The sequence below is a fragment of the Osmerus mordax genome, chromosome 10 (genome assembly GCF_038355195.1).
Source record: "Osmerus mordax isolate fOsmMor3 chromosome 10, fOsmMor3.pri, whole genome shotgun sequence".
NCBI lineage: Eukaryota > Metazoa > Chordata > Actinopteri > Osmeriformes > Osmeridae > Osmerus > Osmerus mordax.
The window spans coordinates 637,868-661,479 of NC_090059.1; the positions used below are offsets into that span (position 1 = coordinate 637,868).

The following is a 23,612-nucleotide window of genomic DNA, read 5'->3' on the forward strand; positions in this document are numbered from 1 at the left end:
AATGATGGTATTCAATGACACAAATCTGTGTTCTAGAAAGAGTGGTCTGGAGTCACAGAGGTCCGATAATATCAGCTGTAATGCAGCAGTTGGAAATCAACAAGTACAGAGCTCTGGGGTTGTCTACGTTTCCCTACCCGCAACAGAGTTTGGGCTGGTTCACGAAGTCCAACTGGCTATCTTTCCCTGCCCCAGCATATCATATACAATGCAATTGAAAACACAAGTATCAAAAAAAGGGTTGAGCTTGTTCTCTCGTGCGTCAGGGAGTTGTTCTTGCCTACGCGTCCCACCTGCTCTGGTGTCGTCTCCACCCAGATTCAAGGTTGTTTCTGAAAATGAAGAGATAGAGACACAAAGAACAGCCTGCTTCCCACACTCAGTGTGAGACCCTATGTTTAAGCCTGAGCACACTTCTAAGTTTCATAACTTTAATAAGCACAATGCATAACTTTAATAAGCACAATATATTCTTTAATCCCTCTTTTGATCTCTGAAAACACCAGAGATCAATCAACATAGCCCGGACCAACCACCGCCTCCTCGTCCTGGTCAGCCAGCCCCAGCAATGGCATTTGGAACCCCGTCTTTGGGTTCTCCACAGCTGAGCCAATGATCTGGTTGCACAGGGACCTGATACACGGGATAGAGCAACAATCGTGTTGATATTGATATAGCCCACTCTTAAGTAAAATAGCGGAAACCTTCTTAGTCCAGTACTATTCTAGTGTGGTCAAGCAGTATCACTCTTGACCTAGTCGTAACCCTCTTTTCTGGACTCTCACATTCGTAGCAATAGCAAACGGTTCACTGCCCCTCCTGGCCCTTCTCCACCAACTCCTGGAACGTATGACTGGATTCCGGAGCAGCACAACACATGCTTCAGTGGTACCACGTACTTCCTTCCGTTCTCTCGATTACCTTGAATGGTCCTGTCCATAAATGTACAACAGGCTTCCCCGAACATCTGATGATGTATTGGGGCAGGTGGGACAGGGTCTTCAAGGGGAAGGGGGGGGGGCAGACCACTCATAGGTCTGATGAGGCATAGGGGCAGATGGGGCAGAGTCTCCAGGGGAATGGGGCCTTAGAACAGGGGTTAGGTAGTCAGACCCGCCGGTCTGACTCGTCCTGAAGAAGAAAAGAGTTACAGTCCCAGCATCACCTTATCTCCCATGATCAAGCAGTAACTGAGTCAAATGAGATGCGAACAGTAAAGTGTGACAACAAACCCAAATTTAAAAAATATCTTATAAAGGTCAGATAGGTAGAACTTCATAACTCGTTTTGCTGCAGTTCAAAACGAGCCAATTAGCTCAAACCATCATAACCACAATTTATAAGACTTGATGAGTCTTCCCAAATTATTTCAGAACTGAATGTTATAATAACCCTCTTCATAATACAACATTATCACAGCCTAACTGTTTATCCCAAACAGTATGCCAGGCTCTGATAAAACTCTCAAATAAAACTTAAAACCAAATTATAATTAAACTCCAATTAAAAGTACATTTAGTTATTTTCTCTTTCTCATTTTTAACCAAATTACATCTAATACCTTTATCAAAACTCTTAAAAACCCTAGATTTTACTATTTTGACTTAAAATGTTATCCCATATACCTTCAAAGTATATTCATAGTTTCCTCTTCAAAACATCAGTGTTTAAACCAATCATCTCTTCACATCCACAAAACGTTCTTGTTTTATTTCATAACCTTCCATGATCCTCTCTAAACCAATCCTTTATGTAACTTTCCAATTGCTTCCTCATAATTTTTCACATACATTTCCTCAAACCATTCTTTGACCAACACAGCTGTTTAGCGTTTACCGTCTATTCACTTAATTTTGCTCTAGTATAACTCTTCCAATTGTATTAGAACCAATTTATAAACCAGGGGTATACCCTCTGGGATAACCTTTGTAAGATCTCAACGTAACGGACTCTTTTAGCCCCCACCTTTCTTCAACTCTCCTCGGGATTTCTTTAACTTCTTGGTCAAAGGAAAAAACACACCACACTCCTCTCTATTTTTATTAAACTCAATCTGACTCCACACAAATAGACAGTGTTCAGGGATTCTAACCCTTGGAGAGGACTCTAACCTCCCACTAGACAAAGACAACGAGTTCAGGGACTCTAACCCTTGGAGAGGACTCTAACCTCCCCTTGGACAAAGACAATGAGTTCAGGGACTCTAACCCTTGGAGAGGACTCTAACCTCCCCTTGGACAAAGACAACGAGTTCAGGGACTCTAACCCTTGGAGAGGACTCTAACCTCCCCTTGGACAACGACAACGAGTTCAGGGACTCTAACCCTTGGAGAGGACTCTAATCTCCCCTTGGACAAAGACAACGAGTTCAGGGACTCTAAACCTTGGAGAGGACTCTAACCTCCCATTGGACAAAGACAACGAGTTCAGGGACTCTAACCCTTGGAGAGGACTCTAACCTCCCCTTGGACAAAGACAACGAGTTTAGGCACTCTAACCCCTGGAGAGGACTCTAACCTCCCCTTGGACAAAGACAACGAGTTCAGGGACTCTAACCCTTGGAGAGGACTCTAACCTCCCCTTGGACAAAGACAACAAGTTCAGGGACTCTAACCCTTGGAGAGGACGCTAACCTCCCCTTGGACAAAGACAACGAGTTCACGGACTCTAACCCTTGGAGAGGACTCTAACCTCCTCTTGGACAAAGACAACGAGTTCAGGGACTCTAACCCTTGGAGAGGACTCTAACCTCCCCTTGGACAAAGACAAAACCCAAAAACGGTTGATTTCCCACCACTGTTGGTTTGACTAGGTACGATGAAACATAGTAATCGTCTAAATTTGGTTCTCAGTTCCGAATAGCAGTACTTTGAATTAACAGGTGCTTACCTTTTTTTTATGTTGAGGCGCCTCTGACGATTACGTCTGCCTCCTCGTACCGGTGTATGGGTCTCTCTCCCGATCTGTCGGTCGGGCCGGAACCCTCTGGACTCCCTCTTTTCAGCGTCGGGGTCACCATTTGAAGGATACAAATTCTATGTGTCTATTCCAAAATGTAATGATGGTATTCTATGACACAAATCTGTGTTCTAGAAAGAGTGGTCTGGAGTCGCAGAGGTCTGATAATATCAGCTTTAATGCAGCAGTTGGAAATCAACAAGTACAGAGCTCTGGAGTTGTCTAAGTTTCCCTACCCGCAACAGAGTTTTGGGCTGGTTCACGAAGTCCATACAGTGCAATTGAAACACAAGTATCAAAAAAGGGTTGAGCTTGTTCTCTCGTGCATCAGGGAGTTGTTCTTGCCTACGCGTCCCACCTGCTCGGGTGCCGTCTCCACCCGGTTTCAAGGTTGTTTCTGAAAATGAAGAGATAGAGACACAAAGAACAGCCTGCTTCCCACACTCAGTGTGAGACCCAATGTTTAAGCCTGGGCACACTTCTAAGTTCATAACTTTAATAAGCACAATGCATAACTTTAATAAGCACAATATATTCTTTAAAACGTTGTCTCGTGAAGATGATGTCTTTTTGTCTCTTATTTTTCAGCCCCTTATGTTTATTAGCCTGGTTTTTGATCATTATATAGTCTCTACTAGCTAGCTTTCGATCTCAGTGTCACTGTCGAGTGTTAGTGAAAACAAAGGGGGCGGGGTAATGGCTGCACAGACGTTCATTTGGAATAGACCAACCGGCCTTGGGGAAATGGGAGACGGCCAACTGTGTCGCTCAATCTTCTGCCGACATTTTATTAGTAGTTTAAAGAATTATAAGGCAAGCGGCCCTCCGGCCCAGACGTATCTCGGCCCACCGGGAATTCTCCCGGTGCTCACGATGGCCAGTCCGCTACTGGTTGAAGGACTTTTACACGGCACCCCTGCTCTCATCAGACGGCCAACCACGGCCAACCGGGGTGCCACGACACCCCGGTTGGGAAACACTGGTCTCGTACTGTACTGTAGTAGTACAATTTACCAGGGCAGCTTCTCCACACAGGGCTATATCGCATTTTGCGTTGTTACTGACAATGATCGCTACCAGTGAGCTTTTTATGAATGAGTGATTTTCCACTAAATAAATGTCAAGCTTATTTAAGTTTTTGGGGGCATATTTTCTGTTAGCAGATGGTAATGTTTGAATCGCGATTCCATCTTCTACTGCCGGAAACGTCGTAGAATAATCTTCAAAGGGGGTTCTTTATTAATAAATGAATGCAATATGAGTAGGCTAAATGCCTGAAAATATCACGAGAAGGGAAAAACTTAAAAGGACGTTTAAGTCATAGAGATTCGGTCAATTTTTACACCGGTCTGCCAAATGTATTCGTTTTGATTCAGCTATGAGGCTGCCTCTTGCAGGGGAAATGAGAAGACATCTATTTCATTCTACACTTCACTCGTATTTTGAGTTGTAAATGAGCAGCAAAAAAAAGATGCTTTTAAATCTATGTAGTCTTTAGAAATTATAAGTAGGCCCTATGCATCTTTATATAAAATATACAGAAATATCAGTTTTAAAAATGGCATTAAAAAACGGACCTCTGTGCAACCGACGCAAGCAAGCACACCATACAATTTCCCCAGAAATTGTACCCTCTCTAGTTATTATTATTACACATCTTCTTCTGCCATGGGAGTCTATGGCAGCCCCTAGAACCAAATTGTCAAAAGTTGTGAAATTTGGCACACTCTTTGGGACCAGTGCCCTCATCAATTTCACCAAGTTTCATGCCTCCCATTTCAACCATCTAGCGCCACCAATGGGTCAAAGTTGAAGGTGTGTTTACACATATTACTTTCGAACAATATGCCGCATTTTTTTAAATGAGGTACCGTTGGATTTCCTGGATCAAGACGAGTCCAACGCACTCTATGGCGTCATACCCAGTTTGAATGTTAAGGAAAAGCGTTTTTTTGCTACTCCTACAATTCTTGTCGAATCTTTTTCAAAATTGCCACAGATGATCTTCAGACCAAGCCTCACAAAAGATATCCCCTGGCGTTTTGATTTTCGCAACCGTTTGTTAGTTACAGCAAATCAAATTGATGTGGCTGAATTGATGTGGCCGCCATTTTGAATGAATGAATATAACGTTTTTTCGCTACCTCTCCTATAAAGTTTGTCGAATATTCTTCAAATTTTCCACAGATGATCTTCAGACCAAGCCTCACAAAAGTTATCATATGGATTTTTGATTTTCGAAATAGTTTGTTAGTTAAAGCCAATCAAACTTGGTGTATGGACTCAGGGCCCTCTTATTAAGAGGTCTGAGACAGGTAGTGTCATTTGACATCTAGGGGGCATTACAATAGGCAGGATTGTGTGTTGACCAATAACTGTTGATTTGTTTGTCTTATTTAAGTCATTCCTTTGTCTCGTGATATCTTAGTAGATCCCGTGTCTGACACATGTTAACTTGTGATACCAGCCGAAATGATGTAGGCCGCCATTTTTAACGAATATAACGTTTTTTCGCTACCTCTCCTATAAAGTTGTCCAATCTTCACCAAATTTGGCACAGATCATCTTCAGACCAAGCCTCACAAAAGACATCACATGTTTTTTTTGATTTTCTAAACCTTTTGACTGGAACAGCCAATCAAAGTCGTCAACCAAGCCACCATAAAAGAAGTGAGTTCATATCTCAGCACCTCTTTACTGCATTGACACCAAATTTGGTATAAGGACTAGGGACCCTGTTCTAAAGAGGTCCAATAGGTCATGCCATTTCACCTCTAGGTGGCGCTGCAATAAGCCAACATTTGGCACCAATCATCTTCAGATTAAACCTCACAAACATTTTCACAAGGTTTTTTATTTTCAAAACTGTTTTTCCGGTAAAGCTGATCAAAGTCGGCGATGAAGCCGCCAAAACAGGAAGTGAGACCATATTTCAGGAAATATTTGCTGAATTGACGTCAAACTTGGTACAGGTGCTCGGGACCCTGTTCCAAAGAGGTCCACAAAAGGTTGTGTCATCTAACCGCTAGGGGGCGATCCCGTGTCTGACACATGTTAACTTGTGATACCAGCTGAATTGATGCGGCCGCCATTTTGAATGAATGAATAAAAGTTTTTGCCCTACTCCTACAAAATGTATCCAATATTCACCAAATTTGGCACAGATTATCTTCAGACCTCACATTGACATGTCAAAATAGGACTGAAATACATCTTTTTAAACTTGGGCCAAATCTGACCACCGCTTGCCAAACGAAAAACTTCTTATATTTTTACCCAGTAACTGAACACAGTAATTTCCACCACTGAGAATAGCTCACTTGGATAAACTTGGTGTCCTGGTAAGGGCAACGTAAAATGTTCGAATCCAGCCAAAGCCAGCAAGCCTGTCATGTCACTGGTTATCTGTTTACACTATCAAACCTCACCTCACTCTATCAAAATGATTTTAGATTTTTGAAACCGTTTGTCCGGTACAGCCAATCGAAAACGGCAGCAGAGCCGCCAAACAGAAAGTTGTGTCGAATCTCAGCTAGTGCTGTCAGTTAAATGCGTTATTAATGCGTTAACGCAAACCCATTTAACGGCGTACATTTTTTTATCGAAAGATTAACGTTCTTTTTGGCCTAGCAAACTTTGTATGTTTTTTCACATGCTGTTGCAACTACTACTGACGTTAGAAAAAGTACAACACCACACCGGATCTAGCTAGACCGGAAACAAAACAACAGGCACGCCGCACACACTTGTTTGGGCTTGCGAGCCGGCTAAAGAGTAGTAGGCTAACGTTAGGTTCAGGCAGGAGGACTCAGTATGACTTTACGAATACTTTATTTCCCACTATACAAAACACGATTGTACATTTGATTTGGCATTGTGGTTCTGCTCGGATCGGCTCCCTGCCGCATCCAACGAGACACCGTCTCGACCTCCGAGCAGAGAGCAGCGACGCATTCCCCCTGAAACAGGAAACAGAAAACAGAACCAAGGGTGGAGGCCGGGGAGGCGGAGGCAGCAGGAAGACTGAAGTCTATGTCGCACTAGCGATGCATATGCCGGGAACCCCTTATATACCCCGCCCTGTTAGGAGGGAGTGCCCTGCGCATAAAATGACGCGTTGCTAGTGGCGCGCTATGTCTCACGTCCTCCTTCATGAACCAGCTCCGCTTGTTTTTGAGTGGATGGGGAGCGCGAGACGCCCAAATGGATGCCAATAAGATTATGAATGGAAAGGTTACTTTTAAAAAGTTGCCAAATGGTTCCATTGACAATACCAAATTGATCTGTGTGTTTTGTCGTTGTGAACTGAGCTATCATCGCAGCACGTCCAGTCTGAAATACCACTTGATGGACAAGCACACAGCTGATGCGAATTCTCCGCCCCTTCGTCAAAGCCAGGCAATGTTGCAATGTTTGAAATTTAAAAAAAACATTTGCACTAACTAAGCAATCCAATCCCCTTTTCCATGTTGATAAGAGCATTAAAATGAGAAAAAATTGTGGGACAAAAATAAATCAAGGGACATTTAGAATAGATAAAAATGTGCGATTAATTGCGATTAATCGCGAGTTAACTATGACATTAATGCGATTATTCGCGATTAAATATTTTAATCGTTTGACAGCACTAAGCACATCTTTGATGGATTCACACCAAACTTGCTGCATGTACTCGAAACCCTCTTCTGAGGATGTCGAAAGTTTCTTCTGGGTCATCTAACCTGCTTGGCCACCCCATTGCTGCTTGCAGCTATATTTATTTTGTCTTTGCATCGTACCAACTGAGTACCAGAATGCAACCGTCTGTGATCTGACGTAGATAGGTCACTGTGGCGTAGATCGGTCGGGTTTTGGCTCTATGCAAAACCTGAGCTGAAAACGGAAGAGAAACTGTTCAACGGTCTAACTCCACATTTCAGTGTGACAACGTTTTTGCGCTTTGCACATGCTTTCAGGAACTCATTTCACACGTATATAATATACTGAGAAGCAAATCATGGAATTTGCTTTACAGGATCTTTAAATGTCCTGTAACCTTTTCCAAGTGTGAAGCAACTCAAAGTTTACACCTCTGGAAATTTGGAGAAATAGCTCATTGACAGTTTACAAGACATTTATAGACAGAAATAAATCAACAATATTAAAATACTTTTTGTTCAAATTACTTTTTCTCTAACATTCAGTTTGCAACTGTTCTGTGCAAGCCAACTGTGCGAGCCAACAAAGCCTTGAGAGTTGAAATGTCTTTTAAACTGTGGCACTATGACCAAGTGAACATTCTTCAGATTAAGCCTGTTTTACTTGTGAAACATTTAGTCTGTTAAACCACCTAACATCTGTAATAGAACATTAGTAGTGTCTGTTTGGTGCTGGCTTGTTTGTATCTTTGAAAATCACCAGAAACTGAGAAATAAATGTCTAATATTAGTTCACTGTTTCCTGATTTCCATGACCCACGCTGTTGCTTGTACTTGTGCTGTTGAAAAATCAAAGTGGGGTGCCAAACAAAGCATGTTCTTTGTTTTTAATGTGTTATCAAGCTCTATCGTTTTATATAGTCCTCCTTTTATAGGCAGGGAGAGAGGAATAAGAGTGTACTTTGTGAATTACGTGAAAGCAATTATAGTTCCAAAATCAACATGGAAGCTCCAGGGAACCGTAAGCTATGAGTAGATTGATGCACTTCATGTTTAGCACTTTGAAAGTTGTGAATGGCCCAACGCACACACTTCACACATCATAGTTATAATACAATATAACCTTTCATGCTAAACTGAGACACTGTTGGTAGTAGACTTTGGTCTTCAACTGGCTTATCATGCCAGGCCTTCATAAACCAAATAATCATATTTTAGCAAGTCTGAGCTTGACTTTTCCTACTTTGTTATCCATCTGTGTTCAATAGCCTCTTGAGATTTGTCCCATCACTCTGATAGGACCAGCATCCTGTACCTCTTCACTCTGATAGGACCAGCAACCTGTACCTCATCACTCTGATATGACCAGCAACTTGTAACTCATCACTCTGATATGACCAGCAACTTGTAACTCATCACTCTGATAGGACCAGCAACCTACTCATCACTCTGATAGGACCAGCAACCTGTAACTCATCACTCTGATAGGACCAGCAACCTGTAATAACTCCAACAACCTTGAATGAATGTGTCTAAGCTTCTGATTCACTCTAATGTACTTATTTGTTGAGGGGTATCTACTTTTGTAGTAATTTGGCCTGTCACCATCACAGAATTGGTTAATCTGTTTTGACATGCTGACTCATTTCATCCAACACATATTCCTGTTTACCCTTTCTACAGTTTGTTCCCTTCTCTTCACTCAGTGAACATTCTCTAGCACTTTTGTCTTTGTCCTTGTTTTCCCCAAATGTATCTCCATGTTGTTCCCTGTTCCCTTCCTGGGATTCATTGGACCCACCTCCTACTCCCCACTCCACTTTCCTCTAAGAACTATTGAATGTGTGATCCCAGATGTGACAAATTAACCTTTGGCCTACACTGTGGGTATCCCAGAGGATAGCCCCCTATTCCTCCCCCACTTATATAAACATACCTCCAGATTGCCATTACCCTCTCTAAAGCCTCTGGGGTGTCCAGGGGCCATAACATACTTGTGCTGTGAGACACTGCTTGGGGGGGGGGGGGGGGGGGGGGGGGGGGGGGGACTCCTTTTGTGTGGAGCATTTTTGGGTGTGCAGAAAACGCACAATTTGATTAGCTTTGCCAGCTGGTGCCAGTTAAGTGGGACTGTATTTGGGAAAACTCTCTTTTTGAGCCAAGTGTCATTTTCTCCCTTGTAAGCCCCCTATGTTGTGTGTTGTAGTAAACACTATAATTATTTGTGGTGTTTTAAAAATGGGTGCCTGATCTCGTGCCTGATCTCACTCTCCATCATAGTCAGTTTCTCTATTAAAATATAAACATTTTTCACTCAGTTTTAAAAGGGGTTTGGAAATTCCAGGAATCCTATTCTTTGTGTATAACTAAATGTATATTCACTCATATTTACTCATACTATTTTTGTTTTTGTTTTCTTACAGAAGAAAGTTCGCCATTGCAAAGTCCTCCAATCAAGGTTAAACCAACAACTAGATTTTCATAAGGAAAGCACAATTTCTTTGATTTAGTGGCAGTGGGTAAGTTCTTGAACCCTGGGATTTGTTGTGTAACTGAAAAGTAAGGGTATCAAAATGGACACCATTGACACCCTTCAGAGCTCCTCCCTGGAGAGCAAGGCTGAGCGAATAGCCCAGTACAAGGCAGAGAGGAGGAGGGAGCTGGCAGAGCGGTATGGCAGTACAAAGGAAGTCACCTCCAGATATGCTCGTTGGGACAAGAAACCTGGTGATTCTTCAGAGACTGTATCTTCACTGAACAAGGCGAAGTTGGAGGATACTGGGTCTGCAGAGGTTTGTTTAAGGAAAGGTATCAGAAGCACAGGGGAAGAGGAGCAGGATGATACTGAGTCGCTCAGAGATATAAGGGGCGATGAAGACACTCAAGTGGATGGAAGTGCAAAATGTAAATTAGAAACTTCTACCACCAATCTCTCTTCCCATCACAGGTGAGTGACTTTTTCTGCATGCTTCTTCTCACCCCTGTCTTGTCAAGGGTTCAGTCAGTGTTGATTAATTTCCCTCAGAGATGAGGAAAATTTATCAACAGCTCTGATATTTGGATGGCATGTTGTGCTGATAGGACGTAATATGCTTGTTCTGGTTTCATTTACAGTAATAACAAATACATTAATTAATAAACAGCATTGTAGGATGGGGAGAAACATGCACTGGTTTTCAGGAATGTTTTTTTCTCTGTAGATAAAGTTAAACATGTATTTGTCCTCTGTTAGAGTTATTTTCCCTGTAATAAATCCCACATATTCTGTTGAGTACGCACAGACCTGTTCAGTCATGAGACACACAGTCAGAGGGAACAGGTGGGAAGGGAGAGCCAACTGGAGAGAAGAGAAAAGGAGCGTTAGAAGCAATATTATTTGTCTGTGTTACAACATGCTGCTGAGTTAAATCTGATGGACTGTTCTGGCTTATCCACCCATTTTTTTTAGATTTCAACACAAAAAAACAAACACATAACACATCCCTGTGGTGACCCTCCATCACCCGTCCCTTCACAAATCAGACATATATAGTTCGATGTCAGGTTGCATATAGTGAAATAAAATACAAATAAATAAATAAAAAAGTTAAGTACAAAATGATCAGAAATAGAACTTCCATGACACTTATAGTCACAATAAAAATAGTAATAATAATAATAATATTCTTAGAAAAAAGTACTTAGTTTTGTATATATTTCAGACCATGTTGCTATTGTCGTTTCACAGGCGCCATGCATTCTGTCAACAGACATTTCAGAAACTATTATGTCAAGAAATGTGTTCAGCCATTGTAATCGAGTCAGTGTATGTGGTGGTAGCCAGCGTTGAGCTAGGATCTTCTTAGCAGCAGTCAACCCAGATAATGCTTTTTTTTCTGATTTTGGACAAATATTCAACAGTGTGGCTGGCTTATCCACCCATGATCTTATTGCATCCATAGTAAAAAAGACAAATTGTAAAACTCACTTGTAAGAAGCAGGGTATTTGGACATGTTGCGACACAAGCATACAGTTCAGTCATGTATATCTATATATATTACTATGCTCACGTGCGGAGGTTAGGGTGATGTTAAAATCTAGAAAGGTTGACATGTCACACGAGTGACTCCTCAAAGCTTATCTCATAGCACACAGTGATCTTGTCAATCCTGTTGTGGTATGTTGTTTAGCCGAGTCCTAAACTAGTGCTATTAAAGGTTGGAGTGTTCAGGTGTTAAGTGGCAGGTTTGTGTTCCCAATTATTGTGTTGTCAAGGCCAGGCTGCTTTGCATACATATCTGCATCAGAACACCAAGCTTCCTTCCTTGTGTAAGCACAGGACATGGGGAACTCATATTTTATGTATGGAAAGGCTAGGTTTCTGCCTCATGTAATGGCATGTAAATGAACAAAAGTTTCGCCAAATGAGAGATTTTCTTGTTGCACAACAAGCAACCAGCAGCTTCTGTGTTTAGTATGTCTTCACCTTCAGTTGTTGTTGGTTTACGTCAGTAAACCCTTTTCATCTTATCCTGTTCTTTACAGCAGTTTTTTTCCAATCAATTCTTCTTGACTTGTTGCTATTAGAAACACCTTTTGTTCTTGTGATCAGTAATCTATCACTTTGCGTCCTTATTTAATGCATATACTTATAGATAATTTGTTCTCTTTCAGTTACCATTGTATTTGTATGTCATTCTTATGTTATTACACTGTTATCATGATAAGACACATGATAAGACACATGCAGTGTGAGAGCACTTAAAATTCATGCAGAAAAAGTTTTTGGCTTATTTAACAACACAATAGCTGTCACTGGTTAATGAGTCTTAAACCATCTGTTTGTGTCACTGCATCTGCATTGATGTTTATGAGTGTGGGTACTCACCTCAGTAAGTAACCTATTTTAACAGTGTAGCCTTACCTGCATCCTTTAATTCTCCCTTTTACAGTCTCTTGGATGCCACAGACAGAGACAAGCCAATGGGTAAGAAGCGTCCTCTTTACCTTTTCTAAAAGACTCTATTGTACCACAACACTTTCCTTTGAACCTCCTTTGGACTTCCATGTGTTCCTGTGTTAAAGGAATGGTCCAAAGAGCTGTACACTGATATACACAGCCCACACAGATAGTCTATCTCTTACAGTGAGATAGTTCTTTAGTGTAGGGCACTGGAGCATGGATTATAGCTCTTGAAAAGGGATTCTAATCTAATGCTTGTTCAGTTCAGAGTATGTCAAAAGGCAGGTATCTTTGCCTTACTGGTGCTCACATTCAATACACAAAGCAGAACAATTGTACAGGATGTAAGTTTATGTGTGTGTAGGTCTGCTTCTGTCTGTGTCTGTCTGTTTTGTATGATAGTCATGCACATAAAATACGTGAGAATGTTTGTTATAAGAGCAAGCAAGATCAAATGGTGTGATTAGTGTATGATTCATTGTCTGTTGGCTTCAGCTGGTCTAGATATTTTGCCAAAACTCTTTCACAGGCACAACTTCCCTGAACTCTCTACTGTTCCATTCACTGAAGCTAACATTTTACTTTCCTGAATGGAAAAGGCTGGTCAATTTCTTGGACAGACTATGTTTGCACTACACAAACATTTTCACGAACATTCTCACCATCATATAAGAGATATATTTAAGTCTTTCAAGTTGTATTGCTTAACTCCATGGTGCAGGTGTTAAGATACAGTACTTTCCCCAATAAATTCTGATTATTCAGCTGGTCTGGATCCAGTTGACAACCAGTCAGCATTTTGTCTGTCAGTGTGAGGTTCAATGTCATAAGAAGTGTCTGTTTCAGCAACAAGAAACATTTCAATCCAGTCCAGGGCAAATTAGTTACAACTAGAACATTGAAAAAACAACCATCAAGTCACTGATGTAATTTAGTATGTTATTTTTAGAGCAACCATTGCATTTCAATTATTATTATTTTTACAGTTGTTGGAAAAATTCAAGACCCAACCACGATAAACATAGCTGGCAAGATGTCTCTGTTTAAGGTAAGATATGATGTTTTGCATGGAAAGTTTATAATGTGTGCAGGTATGTGACTGCACACCTTTGTGTGTGCTTGCTGCATGAACTTGATATCGGATTGATTTCATTTTACTGTCAAACCTTTAGATTTATTGGTTGCCCATTCTCATCTGATAACCCTGGTTTGCAGAGGTACACACTCAGTCATTTCAATGAGGGGAAAGGTGGATATCGCGCGCTTCATAACACCAACAGCAGAACGGTTATCCAAATAACAAAGAAGTGTACAACACTCACGTTACAGCATGTGTATTCACACACATACTTGATGCTATCTACCTTTCCATTAGCGACAGTAACTCAGCTGTTAGCTGCAGAGCTAATGTTACAGCCACATTCTAAGGGTAGAAAGCTAGGTAACCATATACAGTAAAGCTACAAAATGATATAGCGTTAGTTAACTTACTTGTCCGAGGTTAGTAGCTGGATGAAGGAGAGTTAGTACTGATCCAGAATTTAATTTCAGCAAGTCAGCCAGTTTTGTATTAGCTCAAGTTGAGGAAACAGTCGTGGCTGAAGTGTTTGGCGCAGACATACAAAACAAATGCGCCTACAACAGAAGTTGTGTAGGCGCATTTCCAGAGAAAATAAAATTAAGATACTGGGTCTTCAGAGGTTCGGATGAAGGAACTGTAAAAATATTTTTGTTTTCCTTTGTACATCCAAACTGAGCAAATGTAATGCTTCGTTCGTTTGCAAGCCATGATGTCTCTCGAGGATAAAAACACTTGCACGGTCGTAGCTCAGTTTCTTATGGGAGGGCCAGATTCTCTGGGCGGGCAAAGCAGAGAGAGGGGAGGTAACCTTCCTCCTTGTGACGTCACAAGGAGGAGATTTTCAAACAGAGCAATTGAGCCTTCATTTTCTCAAAAGCGGAGAAGAACACCCAGGGCTTGGTTTACACCTAACGAAAATTCTAGCCACTGGGGGACCAAAGGCAGGCTAGGGGAACTCATATTAATGTAAAATAACCTCCTAAAGTGAAGTTTTCGTGTCATGTCACCTTTAACTTGATTTGATTTCCATTGTTGATTCTCTTACCAGCAGTGATACATTGGTTAATAGAAGTGGCTATTAATAATCAGTTTAGTATTTAGTAGTGCTGTCAAACGATTACATTTACATTAATCATTTAGCAGACGCTCTTATCCAGAGCGACTTACAGTAAGTACAGGGACATTCCCCCGAGGCAAGTGGGGTGAAGTGCCTTGCCCAAGGACACAACGTCAGTTGGCAGGGAATCGAACTGGCAACCTTCGGATTACTATATCTAATCGCATTAATGTCATAGTTTACTCACGATTAATCGCAATTAATCGCACATTTTTATCTGTTCTAAATGTCCCTTGATTTCTTTTTGTCCCATTATTTTTTCTCATTTTAATGCTCTTCTCAACATTGGATCGGATTGCTTAGTGCAAATGTTTTTATTTATTGAAAACAACATTGCAATCGCCTGGCTTAGATGAGGGGGCGGAGAATTCGCATCAGCTGTGTGCTTGGCCATCAAGTGGTATTTCAGACTGGACGTGCTGCGATGATAGCTCAGTACACAACGACAAAACACACAAATCACTTTGGTCTTCTCAATGGAACCATTTGGCAACTTTTTCAAAGTAAACTTTCCATTCAGAATCTTATTGGCATCCATTTTGGCGTCTCGCGCTCGCCATCCACAAAAACGTAACGTTAGCCTACTACTCTTTAGTCGGCTCGCAAGCCCAAACGAGTGTGTGTGGCGTGCCTGTTGTTTTGTTTCCGGTATAGCTAGATCCGGTGTGGTGTTGTAGTTTTTCTAATGTCAGTAGTTGTTGCAACAGCATGTGAAAAAAAACTAACGTTTGCTGGCCAAAAAGAACGTTAATCTCACGATAAAAACATGTACGCCGTTAAAATGGGTTTGCGTTAATGCTGTTAATAACGAGTTTAACTGACAGCACTAGTATTTAGTAATAATTAGCATCAGCCTTACTAGCAACAAACATACTACTGTTGATTCAGATTCTATGCATAATTGTTTATGGTAGCTTAACCGAAACTAAGTGACAATAGTCAACTAAACCAAACCAAGGGAGTCAGGTGGCTGAGCGGTTAGGGAATCGGGCTAGTAATCGGAAGGTTGCCAGTTCCCGGCCGTTGTGTGCTTGGGCAAGGCTCTTCACCCTACTTGCCTCAGGGGGAATGTCCCTGTACTTACTGTAAGTCGCTCTGGATAAGAGCGTTTGCTAAATGATTAAATGTACATGTAAGATGCTAATCAAATTCAATCCCCATCACACTTCCAAAACTCAACTCGAACCCATGCCTTAACAAGCCTGCTTTGCTGACAAAATATACGTTTTTAGTGATCAAGAAATATTCTTTATTAAAGTGACTTCTTCAACACTAACCTTTTGTAATATAAAAAAAGTAAAGTGGTAATAAAAAGAGGCCCCAAACCTTTTGAGTGTAGCTCCGAATGTAATTTAAATATCTCTACATACTCAAGGTCCGATGTTAGGTTTCGGCTAAGCCCCAAATGTTACCAATTTCTGTCTACGCCCCTGATATGGTGTATTTTATAATACTGCAGCCGAATTCGGAAGCGGCTTGCGCAAAAATTTGACCAGCTGCTGAAACGATCGCTGCATCACGCCGCCACCGGCTCGCGCTGCCATCGGCTCGCGCTGCCATCGGCTCGCGCCACCATTGGCCACGTGCAAATTTGGCTTCGCAGCCTGTATGGCCGGTCCAATTTGATGACATGGGCACCGAACGGAAAAAGGCTGCGCTTCGCAGCCAATCTGAGAAGCTGGAGCCAAGCTGGAGCATTACATGAATACTTTACATTAAGTTTACTGTTACTTAGGGGTGGAACGGTACACTGAAGTCATGGTTCGGTTCATACCGCGGTTCAGACATCACGGTTCTGTACGAGTTCGGTACAACGGAGGGAAAAGCAAAACAAACCAGGTTCCTCTACGAGTGAATACGGCGCATTGAAGATTACATAAATTCCGATTGCGTCAGTAATTTATTTGGCCCTATTTGTATGTGTATCTAATGGTTGGTTAAGCACTGTAGGGAGAAGTTGAGATATATATTTTTTGGTCTCGTTCCAGTGATTGGCACACCTGGGTGATGGCGTCGGATATTGTTTGTCATTTAGCACACGCCAGATGCGTTATATGCTTATCATGTTAGATGTAATTAGATGTAACGGCGATTAGGGAGTCAGATGGCTGAGCGGTGAGGGAGTCGGGCTAGTAATCTGAAGGTTGCCAGTTCGATTCCCGGCCGTGTCCATTGACGTTGTGTCCTTGGGCAAGGCACTTCACCCTAGTTGCTTCGGGGGGAATGTCCCTGTACTTACTGTAAGTCGCTCTGGATAAGAGCGTCTGCTAAATGACTAAATGTAAATGTAATTCCAGTCACATACCCCACAACCAGTGATGTGCGGTGATGTCAGTAAGAGGCTAGGCATTTACATGTGAAAATGTGTCCAAACTTTTGACTGGTACTGTACATGTTGAAGAATACAAGATCGAAGTGCGCAAGTGAGTTTTTCACTTGTCGTCCGCAATGAATGGACAGTAAAAGCACTGCTTATTCTACAATTTGTTTTGTATTTGATTATGCGTAACTGCTACATTCGTCATCGTAACGTCTAAACAATTGCAATAACACATATTGCATATATAAATCACAAGAATAAACAGTAAAAATACAAATACAAGTTTATTAAATAAAATTATTTAATAAAAATGTTTACGTTTGAAGTGCCTACCTTGCCTACCCAGACTGCACGTCACTGCCCATAACTGCTGAACCACGCCGACACACAGTGCTCGTTTTATCCACCACTCTCTCGCCTGTACTACTGTAACTGAGTGGGAAACCGAAGTTTTCCCAAACTTGCAATCTTAAAACGGCCGGCGGGTCCTCTATCTCTCGTGGGTCGCCACCACTCGCCATACTCGTCCTTGGTGCTGCTAGCTATCTCAGACTCACGGCGGCACCAATCAGAGCTTCAGAGCTACAGATTAGATATCCCAAAAGAACACGAGTATCTATCAGTAGTTCCGCATGACATTAACATCTTTACAGCAGCGGTATTCCACGCCCTCAAGACTAAAAATTTAATGGTTCATCACCCACGATTCCTTTGATAAGTAGTAATCAACATCGGCAAAACTAAAAACCATTATTATTATTTGCTTTGAAATTACAAGCATATGATAAAAAAATGATAACATGTTATTTTTTATTTTATTTTTTTATATAGTAGAACATTTTACCCTGTAAACTCTGGTGCACCTTTGAGGGGGCGCGGACCCCAGGTTGGGAACCGCTGCCCTAGAGGACTAGCTAATGTGGAAAATACCCACAATGTCCTTCTTTCCCCAGGGACAACATGAGAACAAGGAGGCTTCTCCTCAAACAGAGGACAGCAGTCACCACAGCAACAACATCCTAGCGCACACTCAGCCAATCACCATCGACGAGATGGTGGTGACCAGGTAGGAAGAGACTAATAGGACATGTTTGATATCTGATATATTTTATGTGTCTACCACACGGTATAATCTTTATTTAATAGATGACAAACTCTGTGGTACAGTTAAATCTATCCCTCCAAAAATGTCACTGCACATTTACTTTGAGTTATATGAATTTGTCCTTGTTTATTTATTCAACCATATTTCAGCATGCATAGTGGCTAGCAGCTGTTTAAGAACATGACAAGACACTCAAAACATGCTATATCTTCAAAGCAATCAGAGCGTTATACTACATCAAATGTGTAATCAATGATGTGTTTACTGTGACCATTCCATAGATATTCATATTTTTTAAAGACAGAATCCTAACCTTCTTTTATCTTCTTAAAATATTTCTCCACCTGTAGAGCTAGTACCAGTAGGCTCTTTTTACAAAACACTCAATAAAGGTTCAGTATTCTTATGTAAATGATCTATCAGTTGCTCAGTTTTACTTCATACTTAATATGGCTTAATTTTTTATAACAACATTTTAAACCATCTAAGCTTTAGCGAATTATTTAGGTTAATAAATGACCTATCGCGAAAACTACGACGCCAAAACGACTTTGACCAATCCTACCTTAGCTACCATTCACTAGCCTACTTGAAGAAGCTCCATCAAGGAGTCGGTCGTTAAGATGCAAAATGCCATACGGAACATACAAATCCGATAGCAGTTACCCCAGGAGTTTAGAGGGGAGAGTCAATTTTCCCCTTTCCACAGCCCAAAATCCAAGAGTAAAACTGTGTGCTGTGCCCCATTCTCAGCTGAATATCTTAAAGATCAACAAACATACTTTTGTCTGTTTCAACGTAGCTATAGGCTACTTTCTAATCCTAGCTGTAAGTAACCCTGTACTAGTAGCTGACTAATATGTTGTCAATGTCATTCATGACATTGTCTAGTAGAACTAACGCTATATTAGATGTTACTATTTACTAGTATGATTAGGCCTAGGCTACTTCTAATATTATCTCAATAGTAGTACAATAGTAGTACAGTAGCTTTTACTCTTACCAACAAACTAAACTAACCGCTGTAAAGTTAAATTGCATTAAATGTGGGCCTGTGCTGGATTTTTTTTGTTTTTTTGCAATTAAAGTTTTTATTTATGAACATACACGGTACATATCTCATAAGGTACAGTGTGGAAGGAAGGTCAGAATACAAAGTTACATATTGGTTGCGTGTTCCTGGTTAAAAGAAAACACCATACAGAAAAGAAAAGCTACAAAGGTATACGAGCACCGATCATACACCACGGCATTAAAATAAAAATAAAAGGATAACAAAATGGATTGGAACATTTGTGCAAAGGCCGTTTATTTTTATTATTTTTTTATTTTATTTTTTTAAAGATCCTTGCAGTCCGCTAGTTAGATGTCAGGTATTCCATAAAGTAATCCCAATTTCCCAGAACCACAGGCCCTCTGCCCCTAATTCTTGCCAACATAACCTCATATGATGCTGTTTCACTCATCAAAGCTTTCCATTCATTAAATGTTAGTAATGTGGAAGCTTTCCAATATCTCAGTATAATTCTGGAATCTGAGGCTATCCCAACCATCAAAACTGAATGGGCACTTTTTGTCAGTTGTTGCAATTTCTGTTTTATCACCCAGAAGGCATAAACGCGGGGAAAATGGCAAAGATAGTCCTACCCATGTCTCTAAGAAATCCAATACTCCATGCCAAAATGGGTTGACCATAGAACATTCCCATATGAGATGTACAAATGTGCCCATCTCTTTTTTGCATTTCCAGCATGTGTTGGTACTTATTAGTCCTATTTCGAAAAGCCTGCATGGTGTCCAGTAGTACCGGTGTAGAATTTTATATTGAGTGAATTTACCTCTAGTTTCCTTTATATATCTACCATTATCAGTCAAAATCTGTTTCCAAGTATCATTGTCAATCTGACAGTCAAGGTCCCTCTGCCAGATTATCCTCAAATCATCACATGTGCTGCTGGTTAAATACATTGAATTACTGTAGAATACTGATGCCTTATGGTTGAGTGGGTTTTGAAGGTAGTCAGTTACTGGGTTGCCTGTTTCATTTGGCCGGCACTTTTTTGTTAAGCAGTGTCTTTTCTTATCGTTGCTTCAGATTTGGTCCAGTTGATTTTGTACCCTGAAAGCTTAGAGTATTCACCTATGGTGTTCATTAGAGCAGGCAATGAGTTTTTAGGATCACTGGTCAGAAAAAGAATGTCATCTGCATAAAGCATTAGTTTGTGCTCGCTACCACCACCATTCAATCCTTTAACCCTCGTGCTGCCTTCGGGTCACATGACCCAAAGGTTCATAACGAACCATCGTTGTGTTTACCCAATTTTACCCAATACAAAAACAAATAAAAATAATTTTCTTTTAACATTCGCAATGTGGGGGCTCTGAGACAGCCCAACGGTTAAAAGAAAATGCTTTACTTTGTTTTTGTATGCGGTAAAGTTGTCGCAATACGACGGTGGGTCACAACGACTGATGGGTCAGAATGACCCGAAGATAACACAAGGGTTAATGGAGGGGTTTGCTCTAATTGCAGCAGCCAGAGGTTCCAGGGCAATTGTAAATAGGAGCGGCGAAAGGGGGCACCCTTGTCGTGTTCCTCTGGAAAGATCAAAAAATGGGGGAGTTGTACATTATTTTTATCCATTTGCTGAAACCAGTGCCAAAACCAAACCCTGACAGGGCCGAGTGCAGGAAACCACACTCAACCCTGTCAAAGGCCTTCTCAGCATCCAATGAGATAGCAGCCACTGGTGCTGTGTTGGAAGAGTTCAGCCACATTAAATGTAAAAGCCTTCGTAAGTTATCAGTTGAAGATCTACCCTTTATAAAGCCCATTTGGTCTGTATGTATAATGTATGGTAAAACCGTTTCAAGCCGTGAGGCCAGTACTTTGGCCAGTATTTTACTATCTACATTAATGAGGCTAATTGGTCTGAAATTAGCAGGGTCTGTATGATCTCTACCTTTTTTAGGAATCAGTGATATAAGTGCTTCATTCAGAGTCGGTGGGAGTGAGTCAGTCTGAAAGGCCTCATCAAATACAAGAAAACAAAAACGAGTGTGCAACACACACATGCGTGACGCGCACTGCAGTTGACCACCTACAGGCATGCGACGATTGAACTAAAATTCCACTAGACTATAATCATTTTCTTTTCCGAACTGACTGATGTATTGTGCATCTCTCAAAACCAGCAAACTCATAGCCTAAACACAGGTCAAAACACAAACACATTTATTTATCCATTTCAGACGGCTGAAAGTCCTCTCTGCCTTAACACTGCTTATCGGTATTGTCAAGTAAATGTTATAAATAATGGCAAGGTTGGGGAAAGCACGGTCCATGTCGTTGTCAATGAGAAATGGTAGGATGCTGTGTGTGTTTAGTTAATGTTTTTCCATGCTCAGCTCACGTTACATAGTACGAAGTGTAACAAATTCATCAACCACATAATGGGCCTTAGACAGATATTCCGAATAGAACTCCGCAAGCGCTCTAACGTTCCGAGCAGCATCAGGGTGACAAAAATGTTTCGGGTTCATCACAGAAAACTTCTCAGCCGTTCTCCTGAAATCAGCAAAGTGATGCTCAAACTGCGAAAGTTTACTCAACGTCTATCCTACTGTACGTCTATTACGTCTCTACGTCATGTAAACCAATTGAAAATGTATACATATTTAGTAAAATTGTCTTTTAGTTAATCCTCATGCTTGATGGAGTAACAGGAATGAATGAGACACTAAAACCACTTGATGATCATGATAATCCTTGTTCATACAACTAGCCCAGGAACACTGCGCCACAATAATAATCTCACCTACAAAGAAGGAATCTGATAAGCTATATTTGCGATTTGAGATTGCACACAACTATATGGAAAAACTATATTTAGTAAAATTGTCTACCATGGATACAATCAACGTTGGCAAAGAGAAATTATGGAAAAAAATAATTTATGTTTTCATGCGTTTTGCAAAAGAAAATTTAACGTTTCTTAACGTTAGCCAACCGTTAGCCAGTGCATCTCAGGTGATGTTACAGAGTAATCCAAAAGTAATGTAACTAGTAGTGTAACTAGTTACTTTCAGCAGTGAGTAATCTAGTAAAGTAAAGCATTACTTTAAAAAAAAGTAACTAGTAATGTGTAATCTATAACTTTTTTTTTTTGTAACTACCCCAACACTGATAACAACCAATTACGAATGGATTCTCTTTTATCACTTAAGCAGTTACCTGGACCCTCTACTAGTAGTACAGTAGTTGCTGTTGAATTATGTGTGCTTTTGCTTCAATTATGTTCCCTTCCTTGTTGATTTGAATATTCTGAATATATTCATTGCATATTAAAATCCGTTTCCCCTCAATCTGGAGGTATTACTGCAAAAAGAATCACTTACACTGACCAGTACAGTATGCTACTTTGAGCAGTTTACAGTAGTACCCGCTACACAAAGAAGCAATGCTTGACAGGCTAACAACGGTAACTAAGGTGGGCGTGGCTTAGGCAAAAGGTCAATTGTATTTGTTGTCATATTATTTATTCTGCAACATTTATATAATAATGTTTCACATGATTGGGGGTCATTTATGTAGAAATTAAATGGACTTGAGATGAGTAGGACCAATAATGCCAATGTACCTTTAGAAATGGCTAATAAACTTGAAAGAAAAGTAATGTAAACCAGCAGGAAGAGATTGACTTGTGTACTACTGTATATGCCCAGGGGATCTGGAGGATTTGGATAGATTTTTCAAAGCAAGGCTTTATTATGACCCAACAGTAGACAACTGCATACATACATTCACATTTCAGTTAAGCAATGAGTGTCAACATACTGTACATTCATGGAATTCAAACTGTCCCAAAATAATGTTTAAGTTTCATTATGAGGTTGGTTGCAGACATGCATCTCTCCCACTCTCTGTCTAACTGTCTTTCTCCTTCACATATTTAGCCATTCAAAGACAGAACAACAGTCTGACCAACATTCAGGGATAGAGGGACAGGACTCCGGAGACAGGAGCATGTTTGAGGATCAGTGTGTCCACACACACCTGTTTACTATGGACGCGGAGGAGAAGGTGAGTGTGTGTATCTTTTCATGAGGAAAAGTGCACAACCCTGTGTGCTATTTGAAATTTTAGTTATTACATTTATAATTTCTACATTTAGCAGACACTTTATCCAGAGTGATACACAAATTGTGCATAAAGAATGTAAATTAAGGATCCAAAGTGCATTTTGGTGATAGGTCAAGGAACACAGTGAAAAATATAACATATCAACTAGTGTAACACAGTAACAGTAACACAGTGAAATAATAACAACTAAAGTGCAACAAAAAGAGCATCATAAACAATTTCCTTGGAGCTGTTAGGATACAGGACTACCAGAAGTGGATTCAGGGGGGTCGCCCCCTCTGGTGGCCCGATGCTAGTAAAAGTGCCCT

The 23,612-nt window shown here is 40.8% G+C and overlaps 1 protein-coding gene across 1 annotated transcript in view; it reads left to right on the plus strand.

Moving 5' to 3' along the window:
• The window catches only part of svild (supervillin d), a 115,437-nt gene that overhangs the window by 21,484 nt on the left and 70,341 nt on the right, over positions 1–23,612 (plus strand). The window contains exons 2-6 of the mRNA XM_067244788.1: positions 10,019–10,542; positions 12,528–12,562; positions 13,525–13,586; positions 18,010–18,122; positions 23,118–23,244. Of these exons, the coding sequence (XP_067100889.1) occupies positions 10,169–10,542; positions 12,528–12,562; positions 13,525–13,586; positions 18,010–18,122; positions 23,118–23,244 (711 nt within the window). The 5' untranslated portion in view covers positions 10,019–10,168. The remainder of the gene's footprint in view (positions 1–10,018; positions 10,543–12,527; positions 12,563–13,524; positions 13,587–18,009; positions 18,123–23,117; positions 23,245–23,612) is intronic.